The following is a 27,909-nucleotide window of genomic DNA, read 5'->3' as shown; positions in this document are numbered from 1 at the left end:
TGGTGAAGCACCAAACTCCTCCGGGGTCACCCCCCGGATTCCGGCAGTAGTTCTGCTCCAATCCGGATGACGGATAATCAGCGGGTGTATAGTTGTGATCATGCGGTGTCTGACTGCCCCATGGTTGACACGCCTGGCCTGTTTCAGTCGCAGAGACTGTTCCTCGGTAAGATTCTCCATTCCCTGTCAGGCATTCTAAGCGCAAATAAAAAGAATCTGACGCTTTTATTTTGGGTCTCACTAATTGTATTATGACTCACATTGACAAGTGTCTGTTAACCTTTGTGTTGAAAGGTTTTAGATTATATAAGGGACGCAATCAGGAAAAAGTGTGCTCCTTAAAGATATAGATCTAAGAATAACATAGTTCTAGGAAAGAAGCATTTTTGCACGGAGCTTCGTCCTGAGATGTAGAATATTGAAGAAGATTTGTCTTTATGGCAGTTGCTAAATGTTAACCTCTTGTGAAATATCAAAGGGCCGAGGTTGCAAAAGCGAGTATCGTTAGCAGCAGAGCATTTGCAATGCGTTTGCCATTTTGAGAGAGGGGTTGTCAGGTGAAAAACGGGTCAGTCCCAACTGCATTTCGGAAGCCTTTCTGTACTCTGTTAAGAGAGGTTGTGGAGCTTTTTGGCCTTATCCGGCTCTTTGAAATTCGCATTATAAATCTGGATAGGTAAGTAGAATAAATTTCAGTAGCAGTTTACGTCAATATGGCATCGAGAAGCTCCGCGAGACATAATGCAATGTCCAGAACAATTGCGCATACATTAACAGGATACACAGCATATAGGCAAATATCTATATAATTTAGGTCACGGTATGAATATGCTGTAATAGACAAACAGGGATTTTCAACTTGCTTACCTGTCCCAGGAGTGAAGTCAACAGGTAATGCTGAAGTTGTGACGTCAGGAGAAGGAGTAGCGTCTAGCGTCATTTTCGGAGAGAGGCATGCAAAAATAAATGACGACAATCAGCAATTAGTGATGAACTTATAGATGCCAAGTTGTAAATGTTCTGCCTGATAGAAGTTCTTCTGTATTTAATGTTACCACTTGTTTATTATAATACTTTTTACTTGTAGTAAGCAACAGGTAATATTTTATAGAGCGTATTTATGTGACGTCATCACCCCTGCCATCCGTGGGCGTCCATCTTGAAATCCATCACAGCAGCACAGTTTTTCGGTGTCCGAAGGTCTCTTAATGTCCGAGAAAGTTAAGGCCTTGCCCGCTGGCTGTCTTTGCAAAGAGTTTCCCACTTCACGTCATTTTCGCTAAAGGGATTAGGTTTTATTGCAATTGGATGGAAATAACCCGTGTTTTATCAGTGACAAACCGTGTACCCCCGGAACCTACCAACACGGCCGCTAAACAGCGCCAAATGAGCACACTGATTTTGTCTCCAGCTGTTTCTGAAAACGACTGTTTACGCTAAAAATTAGTTCACAGCGTACAAATGTCCACTGGCCTATAGCCAAGTAGTAAGTACACCGTGTCGGAAAAAAAAGGAAGCATGATGGGACCAAGCAAGTTCGATAACCACTGTATGAGCGTAACCAAAGACACGGTGTCGTGGATGTGCGGCTGGGTTTAATATGGGTTTTTGTTTAATGCAAGGCCAGCGTCTTGTTTCATATGAATCTATTTGAGAACAAATATCATACTCTGCTGTTTTCTGTGCTGGGCTGGTTGTCCGACTCCTTTACTAGGCTTTATTGCATTTTCTTGTTTTCATTGCTATGCCCAAGATTTAGCGGGGGGTTAGCCTGACTGTTATCCTGCTTATTTACCGCTGGCTCAATCTTAACTATACTGGTTTTGTCATTGAATAGAATATATTCCTATAATCTTCACAAACTGTTCAAACACTAGATTTCCTTCTAAGGGCAGGTCGAGGTTTGCGAAAACGAAGATTGGCATGAGAATCAAATGCAGAAAAACTGCTTTAACTGCGATCTAAAAATCGTACACATCGTACTACTTAATTGACTATATAACGTCTCAAATAACTACTGCATTACTAAACGCGATGTTTATTTTACAAAACCAGTAGGCCATAGGTGCTCACCCCCGCATCCCGACTCATCATCAGATTGTGGACACTCACTCACTCCATCACACCACCAGTCTTCAGGAATGCACGAACCGTCTGAACATTGACGCTGACTCTCCAGGCAGCTCTCACCTTCGAAGAAATCGAAGATTCGCAGAAGAGACAGTAAATATTAGCCGCTTCTATGGTTTGTGAAAACGAGGATTGCAATGAGAATCAAATGCAGATAAACTGTCAGGGTACCTCCACATTCAGAAGAACCGGTCGGTGTCGCTAAGTTTAAGATGATGATTTTGCCAGTCCTTGTCTTGTTATATATCAAACGTACCAATATACACACCAGCCCCCCTCAGACTTACCGGTTCAGCCAAGAGGAATCCTGTTATACGTAGTACAGCGATAGAGTCGTTAAATATGTTCTGTAACAACCTTTTTAATCCTTTTTGTGGCTATTCAAGTTTGATTGTGTGTGGAATCCCTTCGGAAACCATCCCAGTCGAGTTGGGAGTAACTGTAGATTGTTTAGAAAATTGACGATTCTTTGCGTTTAGCATAAGCGTTTATAGACATCATAGAGTCGTCTGTTTTTAAGATAAGTATGAAATAAGGTTTGACCTCCTAAAGATATGATAAAACTCTAGAGCTTTTTGTTATATAGGGAATTGCGATGCTTGAAAGAGTCTACCCTGTCCGTCTAGGATATCCATTAAAGCCATAGGATTCTTAAACCAAGGCAAGTCGTAAACTTAGTGTTCCTCCTGTGCCATGTCCAGCAACTTGAATGACACCCATAAACACATACAATCATAAAAGGATTAGACCGTATCCAAGCCCGGAACAATGTCAGGGACAGCTTACCATGATACTGGGAAATAAATTCAAAATATTTCTGTACTGGTTTTCATAGGGACATTATCAAACTATGCAGAATGACACGGATAAATTTTAGATAATTACGTTATCCAAGGAGGTTTCAATCTAATAAGATCCCGTGAATAATCAAGACAATACTATCTGCAAATTGTATGTTTTGGAAAAGCAACATTGTTTAAATTTTCCAATCAACCCTGTCAAAGTAGTGTCAGAGTATTTAATTGTATCTACATTTCCAACTTGAAAATGTCTTTTCCAAATTAGCTTTGGTAATTGTGAGTCTAGAAATATGACTTGTAATTTTGGGGTCTATTTGTTGTCTAATAATTCGCTGAATATAGACCGAGGGCTCTGTAGAACTGTATACATAACTGCCAGTTTATGTCTAAAACTCAATCATAAGCCATCTTAGTCATTTCTCTTTTTCTGGGCTAATTGTCCTTCTTGGTGTGTAGCCACACTTTAATTTTTGATATCTGTTATTATTTCAAACAAAAGTTGAAGAGTAACTTGTACTTGGCTAACTGTCTCAGGCAGGCCTCCACTGATGTGCACTGCACTGCCGTCAGTAGCATACTGAAGCCTATCCTAGTCAACCAGGAAGAACCTTCATTTAGATACTAAAGGTTTCAGCATGAATGGGGCGTGTCGATCTTAGGATAAATATATGCTGTCATAGAAAATACACTGATCCATTCTAAACTTGCTCAAATGTCCAAGGAGTGAAGTCAAGAGGTATAGCTGCAGTTGTGACGTCAGGAGCAGTAGCGTCTTTGTGGTAAAAGTTTTGGAGTCATGTTAATATGAAATAAAGTATGAGAAACAATAATCAATGCTTCACAAATACATGTATGTGTCCTTCTTTATCAATTTGTCCTGGAATTTATGTTGACTATAACGCATAAGAAGTAGACTAGATAGGCAGAATTTGAGCCGAATTCATTTTACGTTACTAAATCTCCATCCCCATGCAAAAATATACTATTCCAGAATAACCCCTAAACAAAATATGAAACATTACAAAACAACTTCTGCGAAAAAGTGACCAAAGTCATCCCTGTCCAAAACAGACATGTCCAAGTTTAAACCCCTAGGCAAAAATGCACACTTCAATGGTACCAGATACATTTTTGAATATACAAAAAAAAATACACTTAAAACATATGTTTTGGGGCTAATCACCATGTGCAAAATCGAATGAAAAAAAAATCGAGTCAAATATGAAAACACTATAACATTTCATCCATACATGTGGCATGGATAAAAAAAGTAAAAGCATTGTATTTTATCCAGACTCTTATCTAACTACTATACCTACAGTTTCCAGTGAAATATGAATATTATATAAAGAACAAGAGATATTATCGTTTCTTCAATTGGTAAAGACCTAACCAAATACAAATTCCCTAACGATCCAATTCTACCTTCTAGAGTAAGACTGCCAAACCACGAACACTGATAGAAACAAATGTTATAGCTACCGTAAATTTGGAGATGGTTACAAATCAAACACACTCGCTCTCATCAAACACATTACCTGTGAAGGAGAACTGGAAACCCTGAGCTGTGGTACTCCCGTCAGATGTGAACCTCACGAGTATCATGTTAGATGTGCTGGTGATGGGGCCGGGGATGACCGACATGTCACCTGACAGGCTGGACAGCAAAATAAATATTGTTGAGTCAGACTCTGTTTATGTTACCCAGAAAGTATTGCAGCTTTGAATTACTAAGCATGGAATTTAAATCATGACTTACATTTTTTATACTCTATAAGGGAATGTGTAGCCGTTCAGGCCATTACCTCCATATCAGTGAAGCAGTATCACTGTCTCCATCGTAGATGTTCAGAAAGTCCCAACCGTTCTCGAGGTTGAAGCTGTCAAACGTGAGACGAACGGTACTTCCTTCTGGTGCCGTGATCGTCCACTCGCAGTTCTCATTGTTGCCGTAGTCACTGGGGTAGTTCGGTGATGTCACAGTTCCTTCATCGGAAGCCGTCAGGGAACCTCCACATTCAGAAGAACCGGTCGGTGTCACTAAGTGCAAAATGATGATTTAAACATCTTCGGGTCCTTGTCCTATTACATATCAAACGTACCAATATTCATAACCACCCTCCTTTAGACGCACAGGTTCAGCCAAGAGGAATCCTGGAATACAGCGGTAGGGTCGCTTAAATACCACCATATGGGGGAAAAACTGACCCCAGGCATATATCAATATGTGTCATTTGGACATTTCTAATCGAAATCAAAATTCCTCCAATGAGTTCGTTTGTATATATGTCTTGTAACTTCTCATACGTTTTTACCGCAATTGGCTGTTTGTTGATAAATTTATCATAGCATGTTTATGCCTGGTCCAATGGAATCAAAACTGACCCCAGCAAAATATGCACTTATATTCCCTATTGTAAAATACTTATTATCTAGTAACATGTATACCTTATTATAATGATGTAATTTCGTAAGAACGTGAAAAAAACAGATTTTGTGAATGAATGTAAATATTTGTGACGCTGTGACGTAATACAACGCCATTAATGTGATTTTATGGCGAATACCGCCAAATTGTGTATACCCATATCAAACTGAAAGGTACATGCCAAACTTTAAAACTGTGTATGATAAATGATAATGTATCCTAAGATGTTGGTTCTCAATGGCAACAGAAACGACATCAAGATGACGTCATAAAAATATATTAACATTTAGCTACCACTAGTTAAATCTGCCATCTTGGTTCAACCATCTTGAATTTTTTGAATGTATTTTTTCATTATATAGCCCAAATACAAAATACAAATGGAATAGTGTCAATTCAACATTACCGTGTGGGTGTTTGTTGCCTTTTGTTCTAACATTTTCAAAACCTTTGTAACAAACTAAGTGAGATAAGTAACCGTCCGGAACAATTTCCATCATTTTCTTGATGTTCTAAATAGTTTCTGTTGTGTTACAACACATGTTAGACAAATTTCTAACATTGCACATGCTATTTGTATTAGTTTCGAAATTGTTGAAACATAAATTCATAATTTGTTCAAAAATGTTCCAACTTATAAAAAGATTGTGAAGCTGGGGCAGTAGGCTGGGAACAGGGCAATTCACACATCCCTTCAAATCATAGGGAATTATTCCTGGGTGCCATGCAGAGACACCTCAAGACAAAAGTCCAGATGTGAAATCTTAAAATATACAGAGGCAGACAATAGAGTGCGATTACCACCTACGTTTATGGGACAATAACCCAAAATCTACCATTTGGAAAAGGTTGCCATGTTGGAACATGTTCCGTTAGATGAACCATCACATAGATGTTTAAAAAATGTTCTAAATAAAGAGATATTTGTGCAATTACTTTGAAATATTTCCAAAATATATAGATACGTCCAAACATGTTACAACTTTCATTCTTAATTGTGGGGACAATTTAGAACAATTTTGACTGAAATTGTCTTCATCTAAATTTGTTCAAACTTGTTAGCAATATTATCTGAAAACCCTGTCAGTGACATTAAGTTGACTCTGTTTCCTCTTTTTGCATATATAACGGTTATTAGCCGAAACTTTTTAATCATGTCAAACTGTCCCTCATAGATTAGAAAAAACGGATTAAAATGCAAAACCAGATTGCAAAATCCAAAGTCAAATATTTTGTTTGTGCAAATTTTTGTTTATCCAAGTGCATTTGCCGGAATATTTAGAAACATTTAACTTGCTCACCATCCTCTGGAATCCAGCATTGTTGTTCGTCAACACCATCCATGCAGTCGTTCTCTCCATCACACACATCCGTGCTTTTATCGATGCACGTTCCGTCCAAGCATTTCAGCTGGGTCCCCGAACACGGCGGACCGGCTGAAAACAAAAGTAGTATTTAAAGAACCCATGTCCCGCGGGACCCATAGACATATATGTATTGCACATTACACAGTCTGTATTTGGTTCCCGTACATGCGTGTGTTGGGGGAAATTTAGCTGAACACATCAATAACTATGCTACAGCAGCACAGAAAATGTTAAGGGCTAATGACCTGATAAAAAAAATAGAATCGATGAAATATATTGCATTCAAGGACACGGGTTAATCAGAGTCAAAAGGTTTTCGTACAGGCCAACTATAGAAAATGTATTTGTAAAAACATCGTATGCCCCTGTTGAATGAAGTTGTGATTTTCAAAATTTTACACTGGAACATATTGCCCGAAATAGACAAGTCCTGTAGATAAATAATATCCAAATTCAACAAAACGTTTTCGCATAAACCTCTGAATACTGTTGCATCGTATTCATGATTGTGCCTTAATAATATGACTGATGTTAACAAATCCATTCTTCATTCAAATTTTACCTACTTTTTTACCGCTAATCATTATGATTTAGTCCATGTATTAAGCATACGAGGGTGTAATGGCTGATTCACAGAGTACAGCTTTCGTCTTGTCGATTTTGAAATTGCGACGCAGAACACAAAATGATATTGAAAATTAAAACCCTGTAGCTGGGGAGAAAATGCAAAAGAATGTTGAATGTTGATAAGATTTACGACATATTGTTTTATTCAACAATTTGTGCACACCTTTATTATAATGGTTGGAATACCAACAAGGCACAGTCTGTCAAATACATATTAGTGGAAAACACTTTGTACCATAATTATTTCTGTTTCATAACTTAAAACGTACTGAAAAGAAGGCAGAAATTAGCTTCGTCGCTTCCATCCGAACAGTCCACAACGGAGTCACAAACACCTTCCACGGGATAACAGCTGCTACCATCATCGCAAACGGCATCCCCCGGAGAACATCCTACAATGTTATGATTAGTGCAAAAGCAGGATGTGCGTAAGTAAAAAAAAATACGACCACAGACTAACTTATTCAATTGTATCACATGATAAGAACAGGACATAAGACACTTCACCTTCTTACTAGTAATAAAACAGAAGGATTTTCAAAAGCCAAGTAGAAATTAAGCCAGGCTAAGAACAAAGCAAAATAATCAGGGAATATACAGCTATGGGACATTTTATTATTTAAAAACAAAGTAGGCATGCTTTATCAAAGAATTAAAATGTAGACCTATAAGATGTCATAATCCCTTTTTTGTCCCGTCAAATTGTTCAAACTAACGCTATGGTATAATGGTCGCAAATAAACGTTCTCTAGCTAGTGTCAATGTCGTCACTGTCAGAAAGTGACTATACATCTAGATGACATAATTATAGAGTCAGAAGAACGCGAAAATGTACATCTGCCATTATACTAACCTCCACCGTCATCCCCACAGTCTTCCTCATCCTCGCCACTCAGACAATGTGGGGTTCCATCACACCGCCATGCCGTAGGGAGACACGAACCTTCCGAACACCGGAATTCATCATCCCAACATCCACCATCTAGTAAAAATGGAAAGTCGCCAAGGTAAATGACTGTCTTGGTGGACTACGTTCCTAATATGCAAACCAGCTGCAATGAAGGAAACATATTAACATATATCAACATCCTTACCTGTGAAGGAGAACTCAAAACCCTGAGCTGTGGTACTCTCGTCAGATGTGAACCTCACGAGCATCATGTTAGATGTGCTGATGATGTGGCCGGGGATGACTGACATGTCGCCTGTCAAGCTGGAGAGCAAAATAGGTCATTATTGTGTCTATTTATGTTACCCTGAAAATATGGAAGCTTTAAATTACTAGGCATGGAATTAACATCATAACTGCACATTAATCTTTTATTTTCTATAAGGGAATGTCTAGCCGTTTAGGCCATTACCTCCATATCAGTGAAGCAGTATCACTGTCTCCATCGTAGATGTTCAGAAAGTCCCAACCGTTCTCGAGGTTGAAGCTGTCAAACGTGAGACGAACGGTACTTCCTTCTGGTGCCGCGATCGTCCACTCACAATACTCGTTGTTGCCGTAGTCACTGGGGTAGTTCGGTGATGTCACAGTACCTTCAGAAGCCGTCAGGGTACCTCCACATGCAGAAGCACTGGTCGGTGTACCTGTGGGTACTGAGATTATAGATGGCGTTAACCGTCTTCAATGTAGGAAAATGACGGGATTTGTCAAACTACGTCTTGTATGTCTTTCATCATTTAGACAGGGGCTGTCACATGGAGTTTTAATTGTTATAATTATTTGATGTTGGCTTTTTATACCTAATGTAAAACAATACTAATCTACCTCTTTTGACTAAAACATCACGTAACAAAACAGTGATGATAATAGAAGCAAAGAAGTTTTATCAACAACAATAACTGAAAATACCTGGAACATGCAAACCAATGACAAGAAAAGTTAACAAATTCAAACTACATTAATTTCCCTTTCCCCGATCCTGACAAACAATGTTTCATTGGAACTCCCTCCCAGATTTGTTCTTACAGAAAATTGTCCAATAGCTTTTCATCTCTATCAGAAATTAATGACAGTTTTCATTTCTCGCTTTATTTGGACTGCGGCCGATTCATATTGGTGTGAAGAAGCGGATGTAAAGGGTTTAATTTCTGCAGCAAACGTATTGCTTCCCAATATATGTTGCAGAACAACATGGACGAGAATCGTCCAGGCATAGACCTGGTTGCTGGACTTTACCAGCCCATGCAAGTCTATGCATGAAGATTAAGTATGCACTCAACAATAACCTTCCTAAAAGACAATACACCAGTAGACCTCTTCTTCAAGTTCCTTCTTGGCTTTTGACCTTAAGCTTATTGGTGCTGGGTCTAACAAACGTCAATTATGGTGAATGGAAGTTTTGTTACTGAGTCAAAACCACATCACGTTAAATACACAATACTGCAACATGTAGATGTTAAAATGTTCCGCCATTAGTATGGCACATTTAAGCGGGTATCACTGACACTTAGAGTGTGTGTTGCAAAGCCTTGAATGTTGAAAAGGCCCCGTTGAATCCCACTAGGAAACAATATAACATCATAGCACTTAGGACAGATTTTACCAAATATAGGAATTTTTGACAAAAAGTAATGGGAATTAGCAAAATCAATTGCCTTGCGATATCTCCTGGTTTTTGTCAATAACCTATATGTAATGCGGGAATCTGTCAATAGCGGCTAATTTTGCTATGCCTTTTAAGTCGTCGCCTTAAACATGGTTGACAGCATCATATTTATTACACGGTTATCATTAAAAAAAATCACCGAAGACACCCTCTCACCTAAATAATCTATATGCCATGATATCAGTTATACTCACTGATATCATACCCTCTTCAGATGTACAGGTTCAGACCTTACCAGGACATGCCGGCAGGTCACAGAACCCCCATCTCTCGCTGGGATCCGTAGTGTAGCACCAAACTCCGGGTTCGCCATCCGGATTTCGGCAGTAGTTCTGCAGCAATCCGGATGACGGGTAGTTAGCGGGTGTAAAGTCGTGTGCATGCGGTGTCTGACTGTTCCAATGTTGACACGTCTGGCCAGTTTCAGTTACAGAGACTGTTCCGCTGTAAGATGCTCCATCCCCTGTCAGGCAGCCTAAGGGCAGATGAAAGAGGCATAGTTATTGAAGGCAAGTAACAGGTAATATCTTGATAGTTATGATGTAGGTCCCCGATATGAATTAAAAGTCCAAATCTTTTTAAAAATATGTCAGGTTGTGTCATCATATGCTAATTTGTTCCTGTGAATACGGAAATCGATAATACCAGCCTGAATATGAAATTTATGAGACCATTTTCCGGCAACAGTTTCTTCATATATTCAATTTCAATTAAATTTCAGTTTTATCATATTAATGGCATGTCACACTCAGGTCGATAATAACCTACTTATCATCAAAGATTCCCTAAATGCATAGAGACATTGTAGAACGCGACGGATACATCGTATGCTCAATATCCAAACATCTACGTTCTAAGGTTGGATTTAAAAACAGTTATGCTTAGATTAAATTAGGTTTTAATCTGACTTTAAAAATTAGTTTAACAGAATTAAGAAATACATCCCGACGTGACCAGGTTATATTTGAAGGGTGAATGTACTTCAAAAACCAAGTATGACACCCTGGACTGACTGTTGCTGAATCGGGTTCGATTGAAGGGTTTAGAAAAGGACATGTAGGATTGTCTTTGGCCGGTCTTACACTAGTTATAACTTTTCCCTACAGCCACTCTTCTTGACACCGCTATCTCAACGACGACGTGAACTCTGCCGAAACTTTGCACTACTTATGCTCAAGTCCCCTGTCTCCAGGAACTGGCTGCCCCCTCCTCGCGGTGACATCAGCACCAGAGACATTAGACAGAAACACTTATTTGCAACCACCAGAACAAGAACAGATAGATATAAGAACAGTCGAATCCTTTATTTGAACAGAGATATCTATATGTAAACTTACGTATAAAGGACAGTTTCCCTTGCCCATTCTTATTGCAAAACTGTACTTGTTCATTGTTGCGAAGAAGTCTCGTATTGACACATTATTGCAGACCTATGCGGATCTGCGCTTAACTGTCTTTTAGAATTTGAATGTATTAGTCTCTGCCAATAAAAAGTTATTACTGGCATAAGCAGTAAATTATTAGTTTTTTTTTTTTTTGATACGACCTGTGCAGCCATCACGCAATCCAGCCTGTTGGCTGCTATGTACTAACTGCAGTGTTGTTTTAGCAATAAACCTTTCTACTACGTAAACATATGAGAATCCACACAAATCCTATCCCAGTCTAAATGGAGGAGCTTGTATTTCCGTCTAAACTAAATGTTTTGTCATGAATTGAGTTTGTAGATCTTTAGATAAAAATATGCTGTCCTAGAAAAGACACTGAGCAATGATAAAATTTCTTACCTGTCCCAGAGATGACGTCAATGGGTAAAGCTGTAGTTGTAACGTCAGGAGCAGTATCGTCTACGTGGTAATAGATTTGGAGTGATGTGGAAACGAAATAAAGAAAGAGAAACAACAATCATCGCTACACCAATGAATGTATATGTTCTTCCTTATCAAATTGAGCTCATGTAGGCCATCTCATGGGCATATGTATTAGGTACTCTCCTTTTAACATGATTCATCTAAAATGTGTTGATGAAGACTTAGGAGGATACATCCAAGGCATTTATGTAAGGAATTTCATCCCTTTTCCTTGGATACTTGGATGAAAAACACATATTGTCTCATAAACCCGGAAGGACAGGGATATATTTTTACTATTAAGAAAATGAGGGACAGTCATATGCCAGAAAAGGAGGTTAAATTCCAACGGTTTGAAATTCCTGTGAGCCCTGTGGACTTATTATAAAATTTCTTCTGATACACGTGGCTTTGATTAAAAAAGACGCGAATTCAGATCTCATTTATCGGCTGAGACGCAATGGTGACTATTTCTGACAGGAGGACAACCCAAATAGTGATTATACACGACATGATATCAAACCACGAAAGGACGAGGTAAAACTCAGTTTATGTTGAGAAATTTAAATTGATTCTGTGTACGTGTATATGTATGTGTATGTGTATGCGTATGCGTATGCGTATGCGTATGCGTATGTGTATGTGTATGTGTATGTGTATGTGTATGTGTCATTTCTGTGCCTATCATTTCTTTGATAGGTAAAGGCCTAGACTTAGACTTAGATCATTCCTTGCCTAGTGGTACATCGGGCGGCAAGCTTCCTCCATTCAGTCCAGTTTTTGGCCAGGATTTTTGCTCCTAACCGCAGGCCAATCCACGAACACCGTAACAAACAAATGCCACAACAGATTTGGAGATGGAAACAAAACAAACCTGCTCGTTCTAATGAAATCACCTTACCTGTGAAAGAGAACCGAAAACCCAGAGCTGTGGTACTCCCGTCAGATGTGAACCTCACGAACATTATGATCGATGTGCCGCGGATGTGGTCGGGGATGTCTGACCCGTCACCTGTAAATCTGGACAACAAAATAGATCATTCTTGGCTCTGTTTGTATTACTGATAAATAAAGAAGATCTTAACTACTGAGTACGGAATTCACATCGTGACTATTGGTTAATTAGAATCACTTAAAAAGGGAATGTTTATCCGTTCAGACCATTACCTCCCTAACTGTAGAGCACTATCACTGCCTCCATCGTAGATGGTCAAAAAGTCAAAACCGTTTTCGAGGTTGAAGCTGTCAAACGTTAGACGAACGGTACTTCCTTCTGGTACCGTTATCGTCCACTCAGAATTTGCATTGTTGTTGTAGTCACTGGGGTAGTTCGGTGATGTCACAGAACCTTCGATAGCTGTCAGAGTACCTGCACATTCAGAAGAACTGATCGCTGTCACTAAGTGTGCGATGATGAATTCAACATTTGCCGTTTATTGCCTTGTTATATATCAAAGGTACCAATATACAGGTCCCTCCCCCTTTAGACTTACAAGTTAAGTCAAGAGGAATCCTGTTACACGTAATACAGCGATAGGGTCGTTGAATATGTTCTGTATTAAGGAAATCTGTAACGTGCTTTTAAGTCTTTTTGTAGCTTTTTAAGTTGATTATTTTTCATGTTCTTTTTAATTTCCCAGTTGAGGATAGAGTACAGAACTTTTATATGCTTACATAAGTAATCTATCTTGAACTTAGTAATGGAGGAAACATGCTCCCTGATATAAACATCATACCTGTGAAGGAGAACCGGAAACCCTGAGCTGTAGTACTTCCGTCAGATGTGAACCTCACCAACATCATGTTAGATGTGCCGGGACTGGGGACGGGGATGTCCGAGCCTGTGAATCTGAACCGCAATTTTTTTTTCGTTTTGTGTTACCCAGAATATATTTTATCTTTGAATAGCTAAAATGGAATTCAAATCATGGCTATTTGTTCATTACCATCACTCAAAAAGGGAATATTTATTACATTACCTCCCTAACTGTAGAGCACTGTCACTGTCTCCATCGTAGATGGTCAAAAAGTCATAACCGTTTTCCAGGTTGAAACTGTCAAACGTAAGACTAACGGTACTTCCTTCTGGTGCCGCGATGGTCCACTCATAGTTCATATTGTTGCTGTAGTCACTGGGGTAGTTCGGTGATGTCACAGAACCTTCGGCAGCCGTCAGAGTAGCTGCACATTCAGAAGAACAGGTCGGTCTTACTTAGGTATTTTTCTTGTTCTTTTTAAAACTCAGTAGAGGACAGGTTTAAGATACAAAACTTTTATATGCTTACATCAGTAGAGTCGATTCCACATTACCAAGAGGGTGTTTGTTGCCTTTTGTTCTAACATTTGTAAAACCTTTGTAACAATCTAAGGGAGATAAGTGACTGTTTAGAACAATTTTCAACATTCATGTGATGTTCTAAATAGTTTCTGCTGTGTTCCAACATGTTAGACAAATTTCTAACATTGCACATGTTATTAGTATTATTTTCGAAACTGTTGGAAAATAGGTTGATCATATGTTCCTACATGTTCCAACATTATAACAACATGGTATAACTGGGTCAGTGGGATGGGAACAGGGCAATTCACACATCCCTTCAAAGTATAGGGGATTAGGCCTGGGTGCCATGCATAGACACCTGAAGATAAAAGCTCCAGACGTGAAATCTAAAAATATACCGAGGCAGACAATAGAGTGTGATTACCACCTACTTTTATGGGGGCAATAACCCAAATCTACCATTTGAAAAATGATGCAAATTGTTCCAACATGTTCGAACAGTGAAACAATCACATAGATGTTTGAAAATTGTTCTACATAAAGAGATATTTGTGCAATTACTTTCCAAATAGTTCCAACATATATAAATAAGTTCAAACATGTTCAAACTTTCATTCTTGATTGTTTGAACAATTTAGAACTATTTTGACTGGAATAGTCTTTTATCTAAAATTGTTTGAACTCACTAGCAATATTACCTGAAAACCCTCTCGGTGACATGGAATTGACTCTATCATAACTTGAACTTATTGATAAGGAGATAATTAAGCAAAACATCATGTTTAGGAATATGATATATCAGTGGTAATGATGGGATCAAAGGAGTGCTTTTCACATTAATAACATGGAATATGTTGAACATGTACATCAACGACACAAAGAAATTTACACATACGTCAGAATATTCGCATATACAAAGACAATAGAAGATTTGCAAATATAAACGCATAAATGTTGACAAGGACTAGAATATTTCTTAAGAATAAAACAAACAAAAATATTACAGGGTTTTAAAATACAAGAAATTTTTACCAGCTCTGTTGGGTTAAGGCGGCCCGGGAAGTATTATTCCATACGTATCCTGTAACTATCGATAGCCTTGTCGCACCACGACGAAACTTGACACAGTTTAGAAGTACTTAAGTCACATTGAATATAGGTCAATTTAGTTTTTCTACTGCGGGATTTTGGGCTTGAAATACACGTTTTGGTTTAAGAAAATGTTAATTTCATCGGTTTAAGAACGCAGGCGGTAACACCACCTTTCATTATTATATTTTATAAGAAGAGAGACAACCAATACAAAATACTTTTCCCGAGGTTATTTTGTTTAAAATGACGATTGCCCAAAGCACCAGAAACAGCTATTTTTTGTCATATAAAAAAATTCGCCCCTGCTAAAAGGATTACAATCGGTCCAAAATAGCCTCGGACAATTTTAATAAGAAAGTGATAATATGTAATATTCGATTTTTTCCAAAGACTAATTTTGCTGTTTTGAGCTGCGCGTAAAGCCGTTTAAGTCAAAACCCGGCCCCACACAAGCAGTTCGTTGTCTCCCGCGAAATCCAACACCTGTGACGTAACGACCGCTACCGTCAACACCATATCAAACATATAGAGACCCCTGTTCTATTTGGAACGCCTCCGTTAAAATAGTACCAGAAGGACTCTGCGCGGCTCATGCACCACATAGGTGGAGGAGACAACTTCCAAACAAATTGATTAAAACGTTTAGAATGTAGTTACAATTCAAAACATGGCCTATTGATAAACTTTGTACTTTATACGTACACCCAAGATGAAGTAACATCCATGTTTAGTGTGATTTATAATTACCGTCGCCATTATATGACTATTCCAATTGTAACTGGGAAAGAGAGGACTGTTAATATATAGAAAATATGCAAATGCTGGCCTAATTTGCATACTTAATGAGTAACTGTATTATTCCACACTGGCAAATGTTTGTGGCATCGGAAAGTTATGTGAATGTGAACATCGTTGAATCAAATTATGATTAATAAGAGCCTCATTTACATGATTGATGATGAATATTAGCATAACCTTCTTTGATAGGCTCATAATTTGTTAAGCTGATACTTTTGACATGTTATATTTCAATACCATCAACTGGTTTGGTACTGTAACACACATTGAGCCCGCCGAACTGTTCCGTAGTGGAACACTACGAACCGTGTTCGAGTTCGGCCAGGCACGCAGCACAACTCCAACAGGATTTTTTTTCGAGCCAGTGCTGCCTTAACCCAACAGAGCAGAGTAAACAATTCAAATCTGGTTATTAGCTGCAATAAAGGAAACATCCTCTCTGATATCAACATCATACCTGTGAAAAATAATTCGAAACCCTGAGCTGTGGTACTCCCGTCAGATGTGAACCTCACCAACATCATGTTAGATGTGCCGGAAACGAGGTCGGGGATGTCTGACCCGTCGCCTGTGAAGCTGGACAGCAAATAGATCATTCTTGTTTTTATTTATGTTAACCATAAATATAGAAGCTCTGAACTACTGAGCATGGAATTCACATCATGACTATTTGTTAAATGGAATCACTCGAAATGTTTATCCGTTTAGACCATTACCTCCCTAGCTGTATAGCACTATCACTGTCTCCATCGTAGATGGTCAAAAAGTCATAACCGTTTTCGAGGTTGAAGCTGTCAAACGTTAGATGAACGGTACTTCCTTCTGGTGCCGTGATCGTCCACTCGCAGTTCTCATTGTTGCCGTAGTCACTGGGGTAGTTCGGTGATGTCACAGTACCTTCAGGAGCCGTCAGGGTACCTCCACATCCAGTACTAGTCGGTGTCACTAAGTGTAAGATGATGATTTCAAAATGTAAATGGCGTTGTCTTGTTATATATCAAACGTACCAATATACACAACAACCCCCCTTCAGACTTACATGTTCAGCCAATGGGAATCCTTGTATACGATATATAGCGATAGGGTCGTTGAATATGTTCTGTACTTAGAAAGACTCTAACAGCTTTTTAAATTCTTTTTTAAGCGTTTTAAATTTTATTTTCACGTTCTTTTTTAATCTCAGTGGAGGACCGATTCAATATACAAAACTTTTATATGCTTACATCAACATCATAACTTGAACTTAGTAATAAGATAAGAATATAATTATGCAAAACATCATGTTTTAGAATATAATATATAAGTGGTAATGATGGGATTAAAGGAGTGCTATTTACAAAATAATAACATGGAATATGATGAACATGTACATCAACATCGACATGAATGGATTTACACATACGTCAGAACATTCGCATGTACAAAAGCAACAGAGGATTTGCATCTAAAAACGCATAAGGTTAACAAGGACAAGAACATTCATCAGAAAAACATCACAGGATTAAAACATACAATAACTTTGCCAGATCTGATAAAATTGGTTATCAGCTGCAAGAATGGAAGCATGCTCGCTGATATCAATATCCTTACCTGTGAAGGAGAACCGGAAACCCTGAGCTGTGGTACTTCCGTCAGATGTGAACCTCACCAACATCATGTTAGATGTGCTGGGGCTGGGGACGGGGATGTCCGAGCCTGAGAATCTGAACAGCAAAAATTGATTTCTTTTCTTTCTTTTTATGTTAACCAGAACATATTAAAGCTTGAATAACTAATATGGAATTCACAGCATTGCTATTTATTTTTCACATTAACTCAAAAAGGGAATATTCAGCCGTTTAGATCATTACCTCCCTAGCTGTAGAGCACTATCACTGTCTCCATCGTAGATGGTCAAAAAATCATAACCGTTTTCGAGGTTTAAGCTGTCAAACATTAGACGAACGGTACTTCCTTCTGGTGCCGCGATCGTCCACTCACAGTACTCATTGTTGCCGTAGTCACTGGGGTAGTTCGGTGATGTCACAGTACCTTCAGGAGACGTCAGGGTACCTCCACATCCAGAACTGGTCGGTGTCACTAAGTGTACGATGATGATTTCAACATTTGTATGGCGTTGTTTTGTTATATATCAAACGTACCAATTTACACAACAACCCCCTTCAGACTTACAAGTTCCGCCAATGGTAATCCTGGTATACGTAATACAGCGATAGGATCGTTGAATATGTTCTGTACTTAGAAAGTCTCTAACAACTTTTTCAAGTCTTGTTGTAGCGTTTTAAGTTATTTTTTCATGTTCCTTTTTTCATCTCAGTTGAGGACAGATTCAATATACAAAACTTTTATATGCTTACATCAGCATCATAACTTGAACTTAGTAATGAGATAAGATGATTAAGCAAAACATCATGTTTAAGAATATAATATAAATGTGGTAATGATGGGGTTAAAGGAGTGCTATTTACATAAATAACATGGAATATGTTGAATATGTACATCAACGACATGAAGGAGTTAACACATACGTCAGAATATTCGCATGTACATAAACATCAGAAAATTTGCAAATACAAACGCTTAAGGTTTACAATGACAAGAACATTTATTACAAAAACATCACAGGAGTTAAAAATAAATGTACAATAACTTCACCAGATCTAGTAAAGTTGGTTATCAGCTGCAAAAATGGAAACATGCTCGCTGATATCAATATCCTTACCTGTGAAGGAGAACCGGAAACCCTGAGCTGTGGCACTTCCGTCAGATGTGAACCTCACCAACATGATGTTAGATGTGCTGGGGCTGGGGACGGGGATGTCCGAGCCTGTGAATCTGAACCGCAAAATTGATTTTTTTTCCTTTTAGTTACTAAGAAAATATTAAATGCTTTGAATAACTAACGTGGAATTCACATCATGGCTATTTGTTCATTACAATCACTCAAAAATAGAATAGTTAGCCGTCTAGACCATTACCTCCCAAGTTGTAGAGCACTATCACTGTCTCCATCGTAGATGGTCAGAAAGTCATAACTGTCTTCGAGGTTGAAGCTGTCAAATGTTAGACGAACGGTACTTCCTTCTGGTGCCGCGATCGTCCACTCACAGTTCTCATTGTTGCCGTAGTCACTGGGGTGGTTCGGTGATGTCACAGTACCTTCAAGAGCCGTCAGGGTACCTCCACATCCAGAAGCACTGGTCGGCGTACCTGTGTGTAATGAGATTATAGATGACGTTAACCGTCTTCTATGTAGCAAAATGACGGCATTTGTCAAACTACGTCTTGTATATCATTCATCATTTTGACAGGGGCTGTCACATGGCATTTTATTGTTATGATTATTTGATGTTTGCTTTTTTCATACCTAATGTAAAACAATATTAACCTACCTTTTTTGACTTAAACACTACGTTAAAAATGTAATAAAACAGTGATGACGATAATAGAATCAAAGAAGTGTTATCAACAAGAATAACTGAAAATACCTGGAACATTCAAACCAATGACTAGAAAAAGTTGAGAAATTGAAACTACATTAATTTTCCTCTCCCCAACCTTGACAAAAGTGTTTCATTGGAACTCCCTCCCCGATTTGTTTTTACAGAAAATTGTCCGAAGGCTTTTCATTTTTATCAGAAATTAATGACAGTTTTCATTTCTCGCTTTATTTGGACTACGGCCGGTTCATATTGGTGTGAAGAAGTAGATGTAAAGGGCTAATTTCTGCAGCAAACGTATTGCTCCCGAATATATGTTGCAGAACAACATGGGCGAGAATCGTCCAGGCATAGACCTGGTTGCTGGACTTTACCAGCCCATGCAAGTCTATGTATGAAGATTAAGTATGCACCCAATAATAACCTTCCTAAAGGACAAGACACCATTAGACCTCTTCTTTAAGTTCCTTCTTGGCTTTTGACCTTATTGGTGCTGGGTCTGACAAACGTCAATCATGATGAACGGAAGTTTCGTTACTGAGTTAAGACAACATCACGCTAAACACACAAAACTGCAACATGTACATGTTATTGAAATGTTCCGCCATTAGTATGGCACATTTAGGCGGGTATCACTGACACTTACAGTGTGTGTTTCAATGCCTTGAATGTTGCGAGGGCCCCGGTGAATCCCACCAGGAAACAAGATAACATCATAGCACTTGCGACATATTTTACCGAATATGGGACTTTTTGAAAAAAATGTTAATGGGAATTAACAAAATTAATTACCTTGCGATGTCTCCTAGTTGGTCAATAACCTATATGTTATGCGGGAACCTGTTAATAGCGGCTGATTTTGCTATGCCTTCTAAGTCTTCGCCTTAAACATGGTTGACTGCATCATACGTATTACTCGGTTATCATTAAAAAAATCACCAAATATACCATGTCAGCTAAATATTCTATATGCCATGATATCAGTTATACTCACTAAAATCATACCCTCTTCAGATGTACAGGTTCAGACCTTACCAGGACATGCCGGCACGTCACAGAACCCCCATCTCTCGCCGGGATCTGTAGTGTAGCACCAAACTCCGGGTTCGCCATCCGGATTCCGGCAGTAGTTCTGCAGCAATCCGGATGACGGGTAGTTAGCGGGTGTATAGTCGTGTCCATGCGGTGTCTGACTCTCCCAATGTTGACACGTCTGGCCAGTTTCAGTTATAGAGGCTGTTCCGCTGTAAGATGCTCCATCACCTGTCTGGCAGTCTAAGGGCAGATGAAAGGCATAGTTATTGAAGGCAAGTAATAGGTAATATCTTGATAGTTACGATGTAGGTCCCTAATATGAATCAAAAGTCAAATCTTTTTAAAATGATGTCAGGGTGTGTCATCATATGCTAATTTGTTCCTGTGAATACGGAAATCGATAATACCAGCCTGAATGTGAAATTTATTTGACAATTTCCGGCAACAGTTTCTTCATATATTCCATTTCCATTAAATTTCAGTTTTAATATATCAATGACATATCATAATCAGGTCGATTATAGCCTACTTCTAATTAAAGATTCCCTAAATACATTCCAGTTATACAATGCAATAATATCGTTCAGCATTGGTCAGATAAAGTCAAGGCTTCGTAAGCTTAATGGAAGGAAAGCAGCTGGCCCAGATCTCATCCCTTCATGGGTTTTGAAACAGTACCACGAAGAACTCGCCCCAGTCCTGTGTAATGTATTCAACTCATGTCTTCAAAGTTGTACCTTCCCGTCGCAGTGGAAGGAGGCCTTAGTCAGGGCAGTGCCCAAGAGGCCAAGACCCAACTTCCCGGCCGAGAACCGCCAAATCTCGCTAGTCAGCTGTGTGGGGAAGGTAAACTAAGGTCTGCTGCGGGATGCCCTGCTACAGGACACAGAAAGAAGTCTCGCCCCGTCACAACATGGCTTCATGGGGAAGAGGTCAACAGTCACTGCACTGCTCCATATTCTACAAACGTGGCATGAAGCTTTAACCCTTAAACCACCGTATGGGGTCAAAACTGACCCCAGGCGTATATCAACATGTGCCATTTTGACATTTCGAGTCGAAAACAAAATTCCTTCTATGACTTTGTTTGCTTATATGTCTTATAACTTCTCACAAGTTTTTACCGAGATTGGCTCATTGTTGATTAAGTTATCCTAGAAAGTTTACGCATGGTCCAGTGGGGTCAAAACTGACCCCAGCAAAATCTGCACTCGTATTCCCTATTGTTTGATATTTGTCATCTACTAACATGTATGATAAGGGTTATTATGATCATAGTTACAAAATATGATTTTGTAGAAACGTGAAAAAAACATTTTTTTTCAATGAACGTAAAGATTAATGACGTTGTGACGGATTATGACGTCATTTATTGTGATTTTATTGACGAAAACCAGCAAATTGGGTATTTCCATGTAATTCAAAGCTACACGATGAAACTTAAATAGAAATTATGTATGATAAATCATAATATATCCAAAGACGTAATTTGTAGATGGCAACAGGAACGGCGTCAAAATGACGTCATAAAAATTATATTCATATCAAGTTACACTAGCGAAATCCGCCATCTTGGTTCCGCCATCTTGAATTATTTTAGATTCATTTTTTCATTATATAACCTAATAACACAATAAAAATGGACCAAAACGTTTATACTAAGATTGTTTCTGTTTGAATAAACATGGTAATGATGAAATTTGAGGTTGAATTAGCCGGTTATAGCTAATCTAATTATATCGTCCGCCATCTTAGATTTTGACCGATGACGTAATCCAATATGCATAAATTATGAATATTAAATCATAAAAGTGATAGTGAATTAAATTGATTGGTATTGATGTAAGACAATAAGTGCAGTTTAAAAAGACAGCCCTAGAATTACATTGTAAAATCCAAAATTAGCGACTTTTTCCAAATATGGCTCTAAGAAACCGGTTGCCATAGCAACATGAAAACATTGATTAGATATTTCAGTAAATCAAAACTGTTGCCAACGAAATTTTAGCAAAGGTGACCAAGTTTGGTTGTTCTAGCGTAAGATATTCAGATGCTATATGACATCAAGCGTTGGCGCAGGCCTCAAAAGAGCCAGCTTGTACGAATAGCGTTAGTTGCAAAAGACGATGTTCCTATTTTTGCATAAATCATGATAATGAACAGAAATTATTCACACCTAATCATGTCAAAGTGTCCCTTATAGATTACTCAAACTATACATATATACAAACCACAAAAATAGTCACCAATAAAGCTATATTTGTAGAAAACAATGTGGGGTCAGTTTTGACCCCATGCGGTAAGATTAGTCGTAAAAAAGCTACGGCGGTTTGAGGGTTAAACATGGTTGGCTGCATCATACTTATTACTCGGTTATCATTAAAAAAATCACCACCGAATACACCCTGTCAACTAAATAATCTATATGCCATGATATCAGTTATACTCACTGATATCATACCCTCTTCAGATGTACAGGTTCAGACCTTACCAGGGCATGCCGGTGCGTCACAATAATCCCATCTCTCGCCGGGATCCGTAGTGTAGCACCAAACTCCTCCGGGTTCGCCATCCGGATTCCGGCAATAGTTTTGCTGCAATCCGGATGACGGGTAGTTAGCGGGTGTAAAGTCGTGTGCATGCGGTGTCTGACTGTCCCAATGTTGACACGTCTGGCCAGTTTCAGTTACAGAGACTGTTCCGCTGTAAGATGCTCCATCTCCTGTCAGGCAGCCTAAGGGCAGATGAAAGAGGCATAGTTCTTAAGGGGAAGTAACAGGTAATATCTTGACATTTACAATGTAGGTCCCTGATATGAATTAAAGTCCAAATATTTTAAAAACGATGTCAATTTGTGTCATCATATGCTAATTTGTTCCTGTCAATACGGAAACCGATAATACCAGCCTGAATATGAAATTTATGCGACTATGTCCGGCAACAGTTTCTTCATATATTCCATCTCGATTAAATTTCAGTTGTATCATATTAATGGCATATCACGCTCAGGTCGATAATAACCTACTTAACATCAAAGATTCCCTAAATACACAGAGACATTGTAGAACGCTAAGTATACACCGTATGCTTAATATCCAAATATCTACGTTCTCAGGTGGGATTTCAAAACAGTTATGCTTAGATTAGATTAGATTTTGATTTGACTATAAGAATTAGTTTAACATAATTAAGAAATACACCCCAACCTAACCAGGTTACATTTGAATGGTAAATGTACTTCAATAAGCAAGTATGGCACGCTGGACTGACTGTTGCTGAATCGGGGTCGATTGAAGGGTTCAGAAAAGGGCATGTAGGATTATCCTTGGCCGGTCTCACACTAGTTTTAACTCAGCCCTACAGACACTCTCCTTGACACCGCTTTCTCAACGATGACGTGAGCTCTGCCGAAACTTTGCACTACTAATGCTAAAGTCCCCTGTCTTCAGGAACTGGCTGCCCCCTCCTCGCGGTGACATCAGCTCCAGAGACATTAGACAGAAACAATTATTTGCAACCACCAGAAAAAGAACAAATTATAAGAACAGTCGAATCCTTTATATGAACAGAGATACCTAACGTTATATGCAAACTTACGCATATAGGACAGTTTCCCGTTTCCATTCACATTCTTTGTGCAAAACTGTACTTGTTCATTGTTGCGAAGAAGTCTCGTATCGACACATTATTGTGTACCTATGTAGATCTGTGCTTAATTGTCTTTTAGAATTTGAATGTATCAGTCTCTGCCAATTAAAAGTTTTTACTGGTATAAGCAGAAAATGATTAGTTTTAAAATACCACCAGTATAGCAAGTACGCAATTCACCCAGTTGGCTGCTATGTATTAACTACATTGTTGTTTTAGCAATAAACCTTTCTACCACGTAAACATATGAGAATCCACACAAATCGTTTCCCAGTCTAAAAGGAGGAACCTGTATTTTCTTCTAAATTAAAGGTTTCATTATATATTGAGTCTGTAGATCTTTAGATAAAAAATATGCTGTCCTAAAAAAGTACTGAGTACTGAGTAACGCTAAGGATACATCGTATACCAGTTTCCGTTGGCTGAGGCTCGGTTAGGTCTGCCGGTGGCTCGGTCAGGTCTGCCTTTGGCTCGGTTGGGTCTGCCGATGGCTTGGTCGAATCTGAAGGTGACTCGGTCGAATCTGCCGGTGGCTCGGTCGGGTCTACCGGTGGCTCGGTTAGGTCCGGTGGCTCGGTCGGGTCTGCCGGTGGCTTGTTTTGGGCTGCCGGTGGCTCAGTCGGGTCTGCAGGTGGCTGGGTCGGGTCTGCAGGTGGCTGGGTCTGGCCTGCCGGTGGCTCGGTCGGGTCTGCCGGTGGCTCGGTTGGGGCTACCGGTGGCTCGTTTGGGGCTGCCGGTGGCTCGGTCGGGTTTGCAGGTGGCTGGGTCTGGCCTGCCGGTGGATCGGTCGGGTCTGCAGGTGGCTCGGTTGGGGCTACCGGTGGCTCGGTTGGGGCTACCGGTGGCTTGGTCTGTTCAACTAAGAAACAAAAGACAAATTTATGTTAAGATTTGTTTTTAATGTATTTGACTACCCTCATGAAATGCATTGTTGAAAAGGTATAGAAGAGTATTTCAATTAATTTTCTTTATTATCACACCTACCGACAAGGTCGCATATAAGTTCATCGACTCCATCAGAACAGTCCCAAACGGAGTCACAGACGGCACTCAGTGGGATACAGCTTCCATCACCGCACAGGGATTCACTTGAAGAACATCCTGCAGTTTTGTTCGGTTAATATTAGTAAATTCCCACTTTGTTGTACCTGCCAGAGTGAGAGCTTAGGCCACACTATCTTGATTTTATGGATGACATCCTCTGGAGACCTCAAAACTAATGCGCGCGGGCGAAAAAAAAAAAATCCTGCAAAAAAAAAATGCTGCTAAACCACAGGGCTACTAGTACAAAGCTGGTATTGCGAATTGAACCACAGAACACAGTTTATTTGTAAGAGGTACATGTAGGTTGTCTTGTTCATCATAGCAGACTATTAGAAGGTATTTGGCTCCAAGGACTGTGGATGATATATGACTGTGATGAGAATACTCATATACACCAATAAGGGCAGTTTCAACATACATGGCATTGAACTCCATATTAAGCATTCCATGGTTTACGCTCACAAATCCCTCTGCCAATCCCTCAATTCCTTTCCCATGTCTCTCATCCTATAAATCCTGATTATATATCAGTGGGAGTAAAAAAATCAAACAATACAACTATCCATATTTCCTTCATTATGTCATGCCACGCCTACCAAAAATGGCATAGAATAGTTCATCGATTCCATTAAGTACTCCTTATCTAGAAGAAAAAAAACTTTTTTACCTAGAGGTATTGGTAGGAAGAATGGATGGACTGTAACCAAAAAGACGGTGAAAACGATTGTCAGACCGATGGCCCACCGTCCTAAGCCACGCCTGTTGTCCATTTTCTGGTTTTGTCACCAACTATCGTGGAGAAGAACAATATATCAATATTATCACGGTTTGCATTGTACCTCCTTTTGGATAGATAAATCCTGTGTCATTGCTTTTACGTCCAAGCCTGTTGCAGTGTCCAATATGGCTGTCAGGTCTGTTGGCCAAATAGATAAATAGTTCACATTCATTGCATCATCACATTCAGAAGAACACATCAACCAATTGAGTAGAAAAAAACAAGCACATGCGTCTTGACACATGGAGGTAAATTTGGTATATATTAGTATATCGAGGCTATTATGTCATGTTTATCATTATGATTACCTTTGTTTATATTCATGCTCAGTTCATTCATTAAGTTAATTAATTGTCATTTTGTATTACTTCTGGGTTTCCTTATATACAATATCTATACAATGATTCCGTTATTTTATGTTGAACCTTTTCTCAGTGGAGGCTAGGTTTGGATGCTAACAATGTTGTCCCGGAGAAAGGCATTGTCAAATGTGCAGGCAGAATTATTCTCATACATATGACCCCAAAAAAATACTGTACAGTAACAATTAAGACGGAAGTTAAGCCGTTGTCGTACATTTTTTAAAGAATGCGGTCCCAAACGTGACTGAGTCTACATGATTTCATATAAGCATTGCAATTATCGACAGTATAATAGAAGTTTCCTACTCAGATGGATCAAAAGCGTCTCCTAGCAACCTTGAAGGGAACTGCAATCATGTAGATTATAGAGGCTTGGGTAGGTAGGTTGTTTCTCATTGATCGGGAACCTTGTCAAGCAATGTTTGCGAAAACTGCAATAGTTTTGCTTCAGCCGACGTTCTTTTGTAAATCGGTTTACACTGTTAGCACGTTGAAAACAAACGAATACTATACCGACGATATCGAAAAACTGACTGATTATAATGCGATAAAGCGATAGTAGGAATTTCCATTGATGACACCGTGTCTTAGTTTCCTCCCCTTATAGAGGCGGCTTGTCGACGATGATGAAAAATCACAGAGGTTGACAAAAAAGACGACTTCAAAATTCAGCAATACAGACCGGCATCTGACATATATGTGCTCAGCCTGAATTCCATGCATGTCTGTGTGTAGATAGGGTTCAGAACCAAGGACAGATCACTGTGTGGAAAACTGAGCAAATGGAATTTTTGAAAGCACGTGCTGGGGAATTGATCCTTGTTTCGAAAAATGATTCACTGGTCGTGTCATGGCAGTCTGTACTCAAGTCGTTTAAGACCTGTGACAATTTCTGTCGAACATGAATTTTGAACTAATCAGTGACCTCAAGTAACCTTGCTAGACCGTGACGTTTTCAGAATGGCCCAATGGTACAGTGTCAGGTTATATTGCAAAAATAGGAATTCACAAGATATTTGGCATACCAACTACTTTGGGTAGGACTTATGCATAATAACCGTAAAGTTATTGATCAAATATTTACATAAGTAGAATCTATAAAAAAACAAAAAGGGACCCCCTTGGAAGCTGCAAAATGGTACCGTCCGAACATGTTCGAACGGCCCCCCAGGTTGTGGTTTGGCGCGAGAACGGCGGACATTTATACATCACCCGGGGACGAACAGTAAACTAAAATCGCTATATCTGAACCAAAATCATTGTACAGCAAGTACAATTGTAGATGAATTTCATATGTACCACATTATATTAACTGTCTGCAAAGTTGTGTGTTGATACCATCACGCGTTTAACAGTTACAGACATATGACGTACATGTCTTACCTTTAATTGCCTGTCACAGGCCTTCAATGACCGCAGTTTGCGTAAGGCAAGTGGTGTTTCATCGGCTGCTGCCCACTACAGTATACCAGTTTCATCGCGAAATTATCCACCTTTTTTTCGCCTTAGTCCTTCTGAATACAACCGAGGCCTTTTTGCGATTTCATTGCTTTTGTTCGCTGTGTTGATTTTTGTACAAAAAAATGCTCAAAATTGTCAAAAAAGTCTATTTTT

General features: G+C 39.1%; 1 protein-coding gene across 1 annotated transcript; it reads right to left on the bottom strand.

Moving 5' to 3' along the window:
* Window positions 1-3,628: 3,628 nt before the first annotated feature.
* On the bottom strand, window positions 3,629-26,257 carry LOC136420297 (deleted in malignant brain tumors 1 protein-like). Its single transcript, XM_066407146.1, has 20 exons — window positions 26,242-26,257; window positions 24,521-24,970; window positions 22,955-23,197; window positions 20,464-20,703; window positions 18,967-19,198; window positions 18,711-18,823; window positions 17,839-18,019; window positions 17,579-17,691; window positions 12,985-13,186; window positions 12,719-12,837; window positions 11,755-11,814; window positions 10,203-10,442; window positions 8,714-8,954; window positions 8,447-8,565; window positions 8,206-8,334; window positions 7,622-7,744; window positions 6,660-6,794; window positions 4,736-4,970; window positions 4,469-4,587; window positions 3,629-3,702 (listed from the first exon to the last, which is right to left on the bottom strand). Exons 1-20 carry the CDS (start codon window positions 26,255-26,257, stop codon window positions 3,629-3,631), a joined length of 3,384 nt encoding a protein of 1,127 aa, XP_066263243.1.
* Between the last annotated feature and the right edge of the window lie 1,652 nt (window positions 26,258-27,909).

Source organism: Branchiostoma lanceolatum, chromosome 15 (genome assembly GCF_035083965.1).
Source record: "Branchiostoma lanceolatum isolate klBraLanc5 chromosome 15, klBraLanc5.hap2, whole genome shotgun sequence".
Taxonomy (NCBI): Eukaryota; Metazoa; Chordata; class Leptocardii; order Amphioxiformes; family Branchiostomatidae; genus Branchiostoma; species Branchiostoma lanceolatum.
The sequence above is the reverse complement of the archived record's forward strand: the minus strand, read 5'-3'. Positions and strand labels throughout refer to the sequence as shown.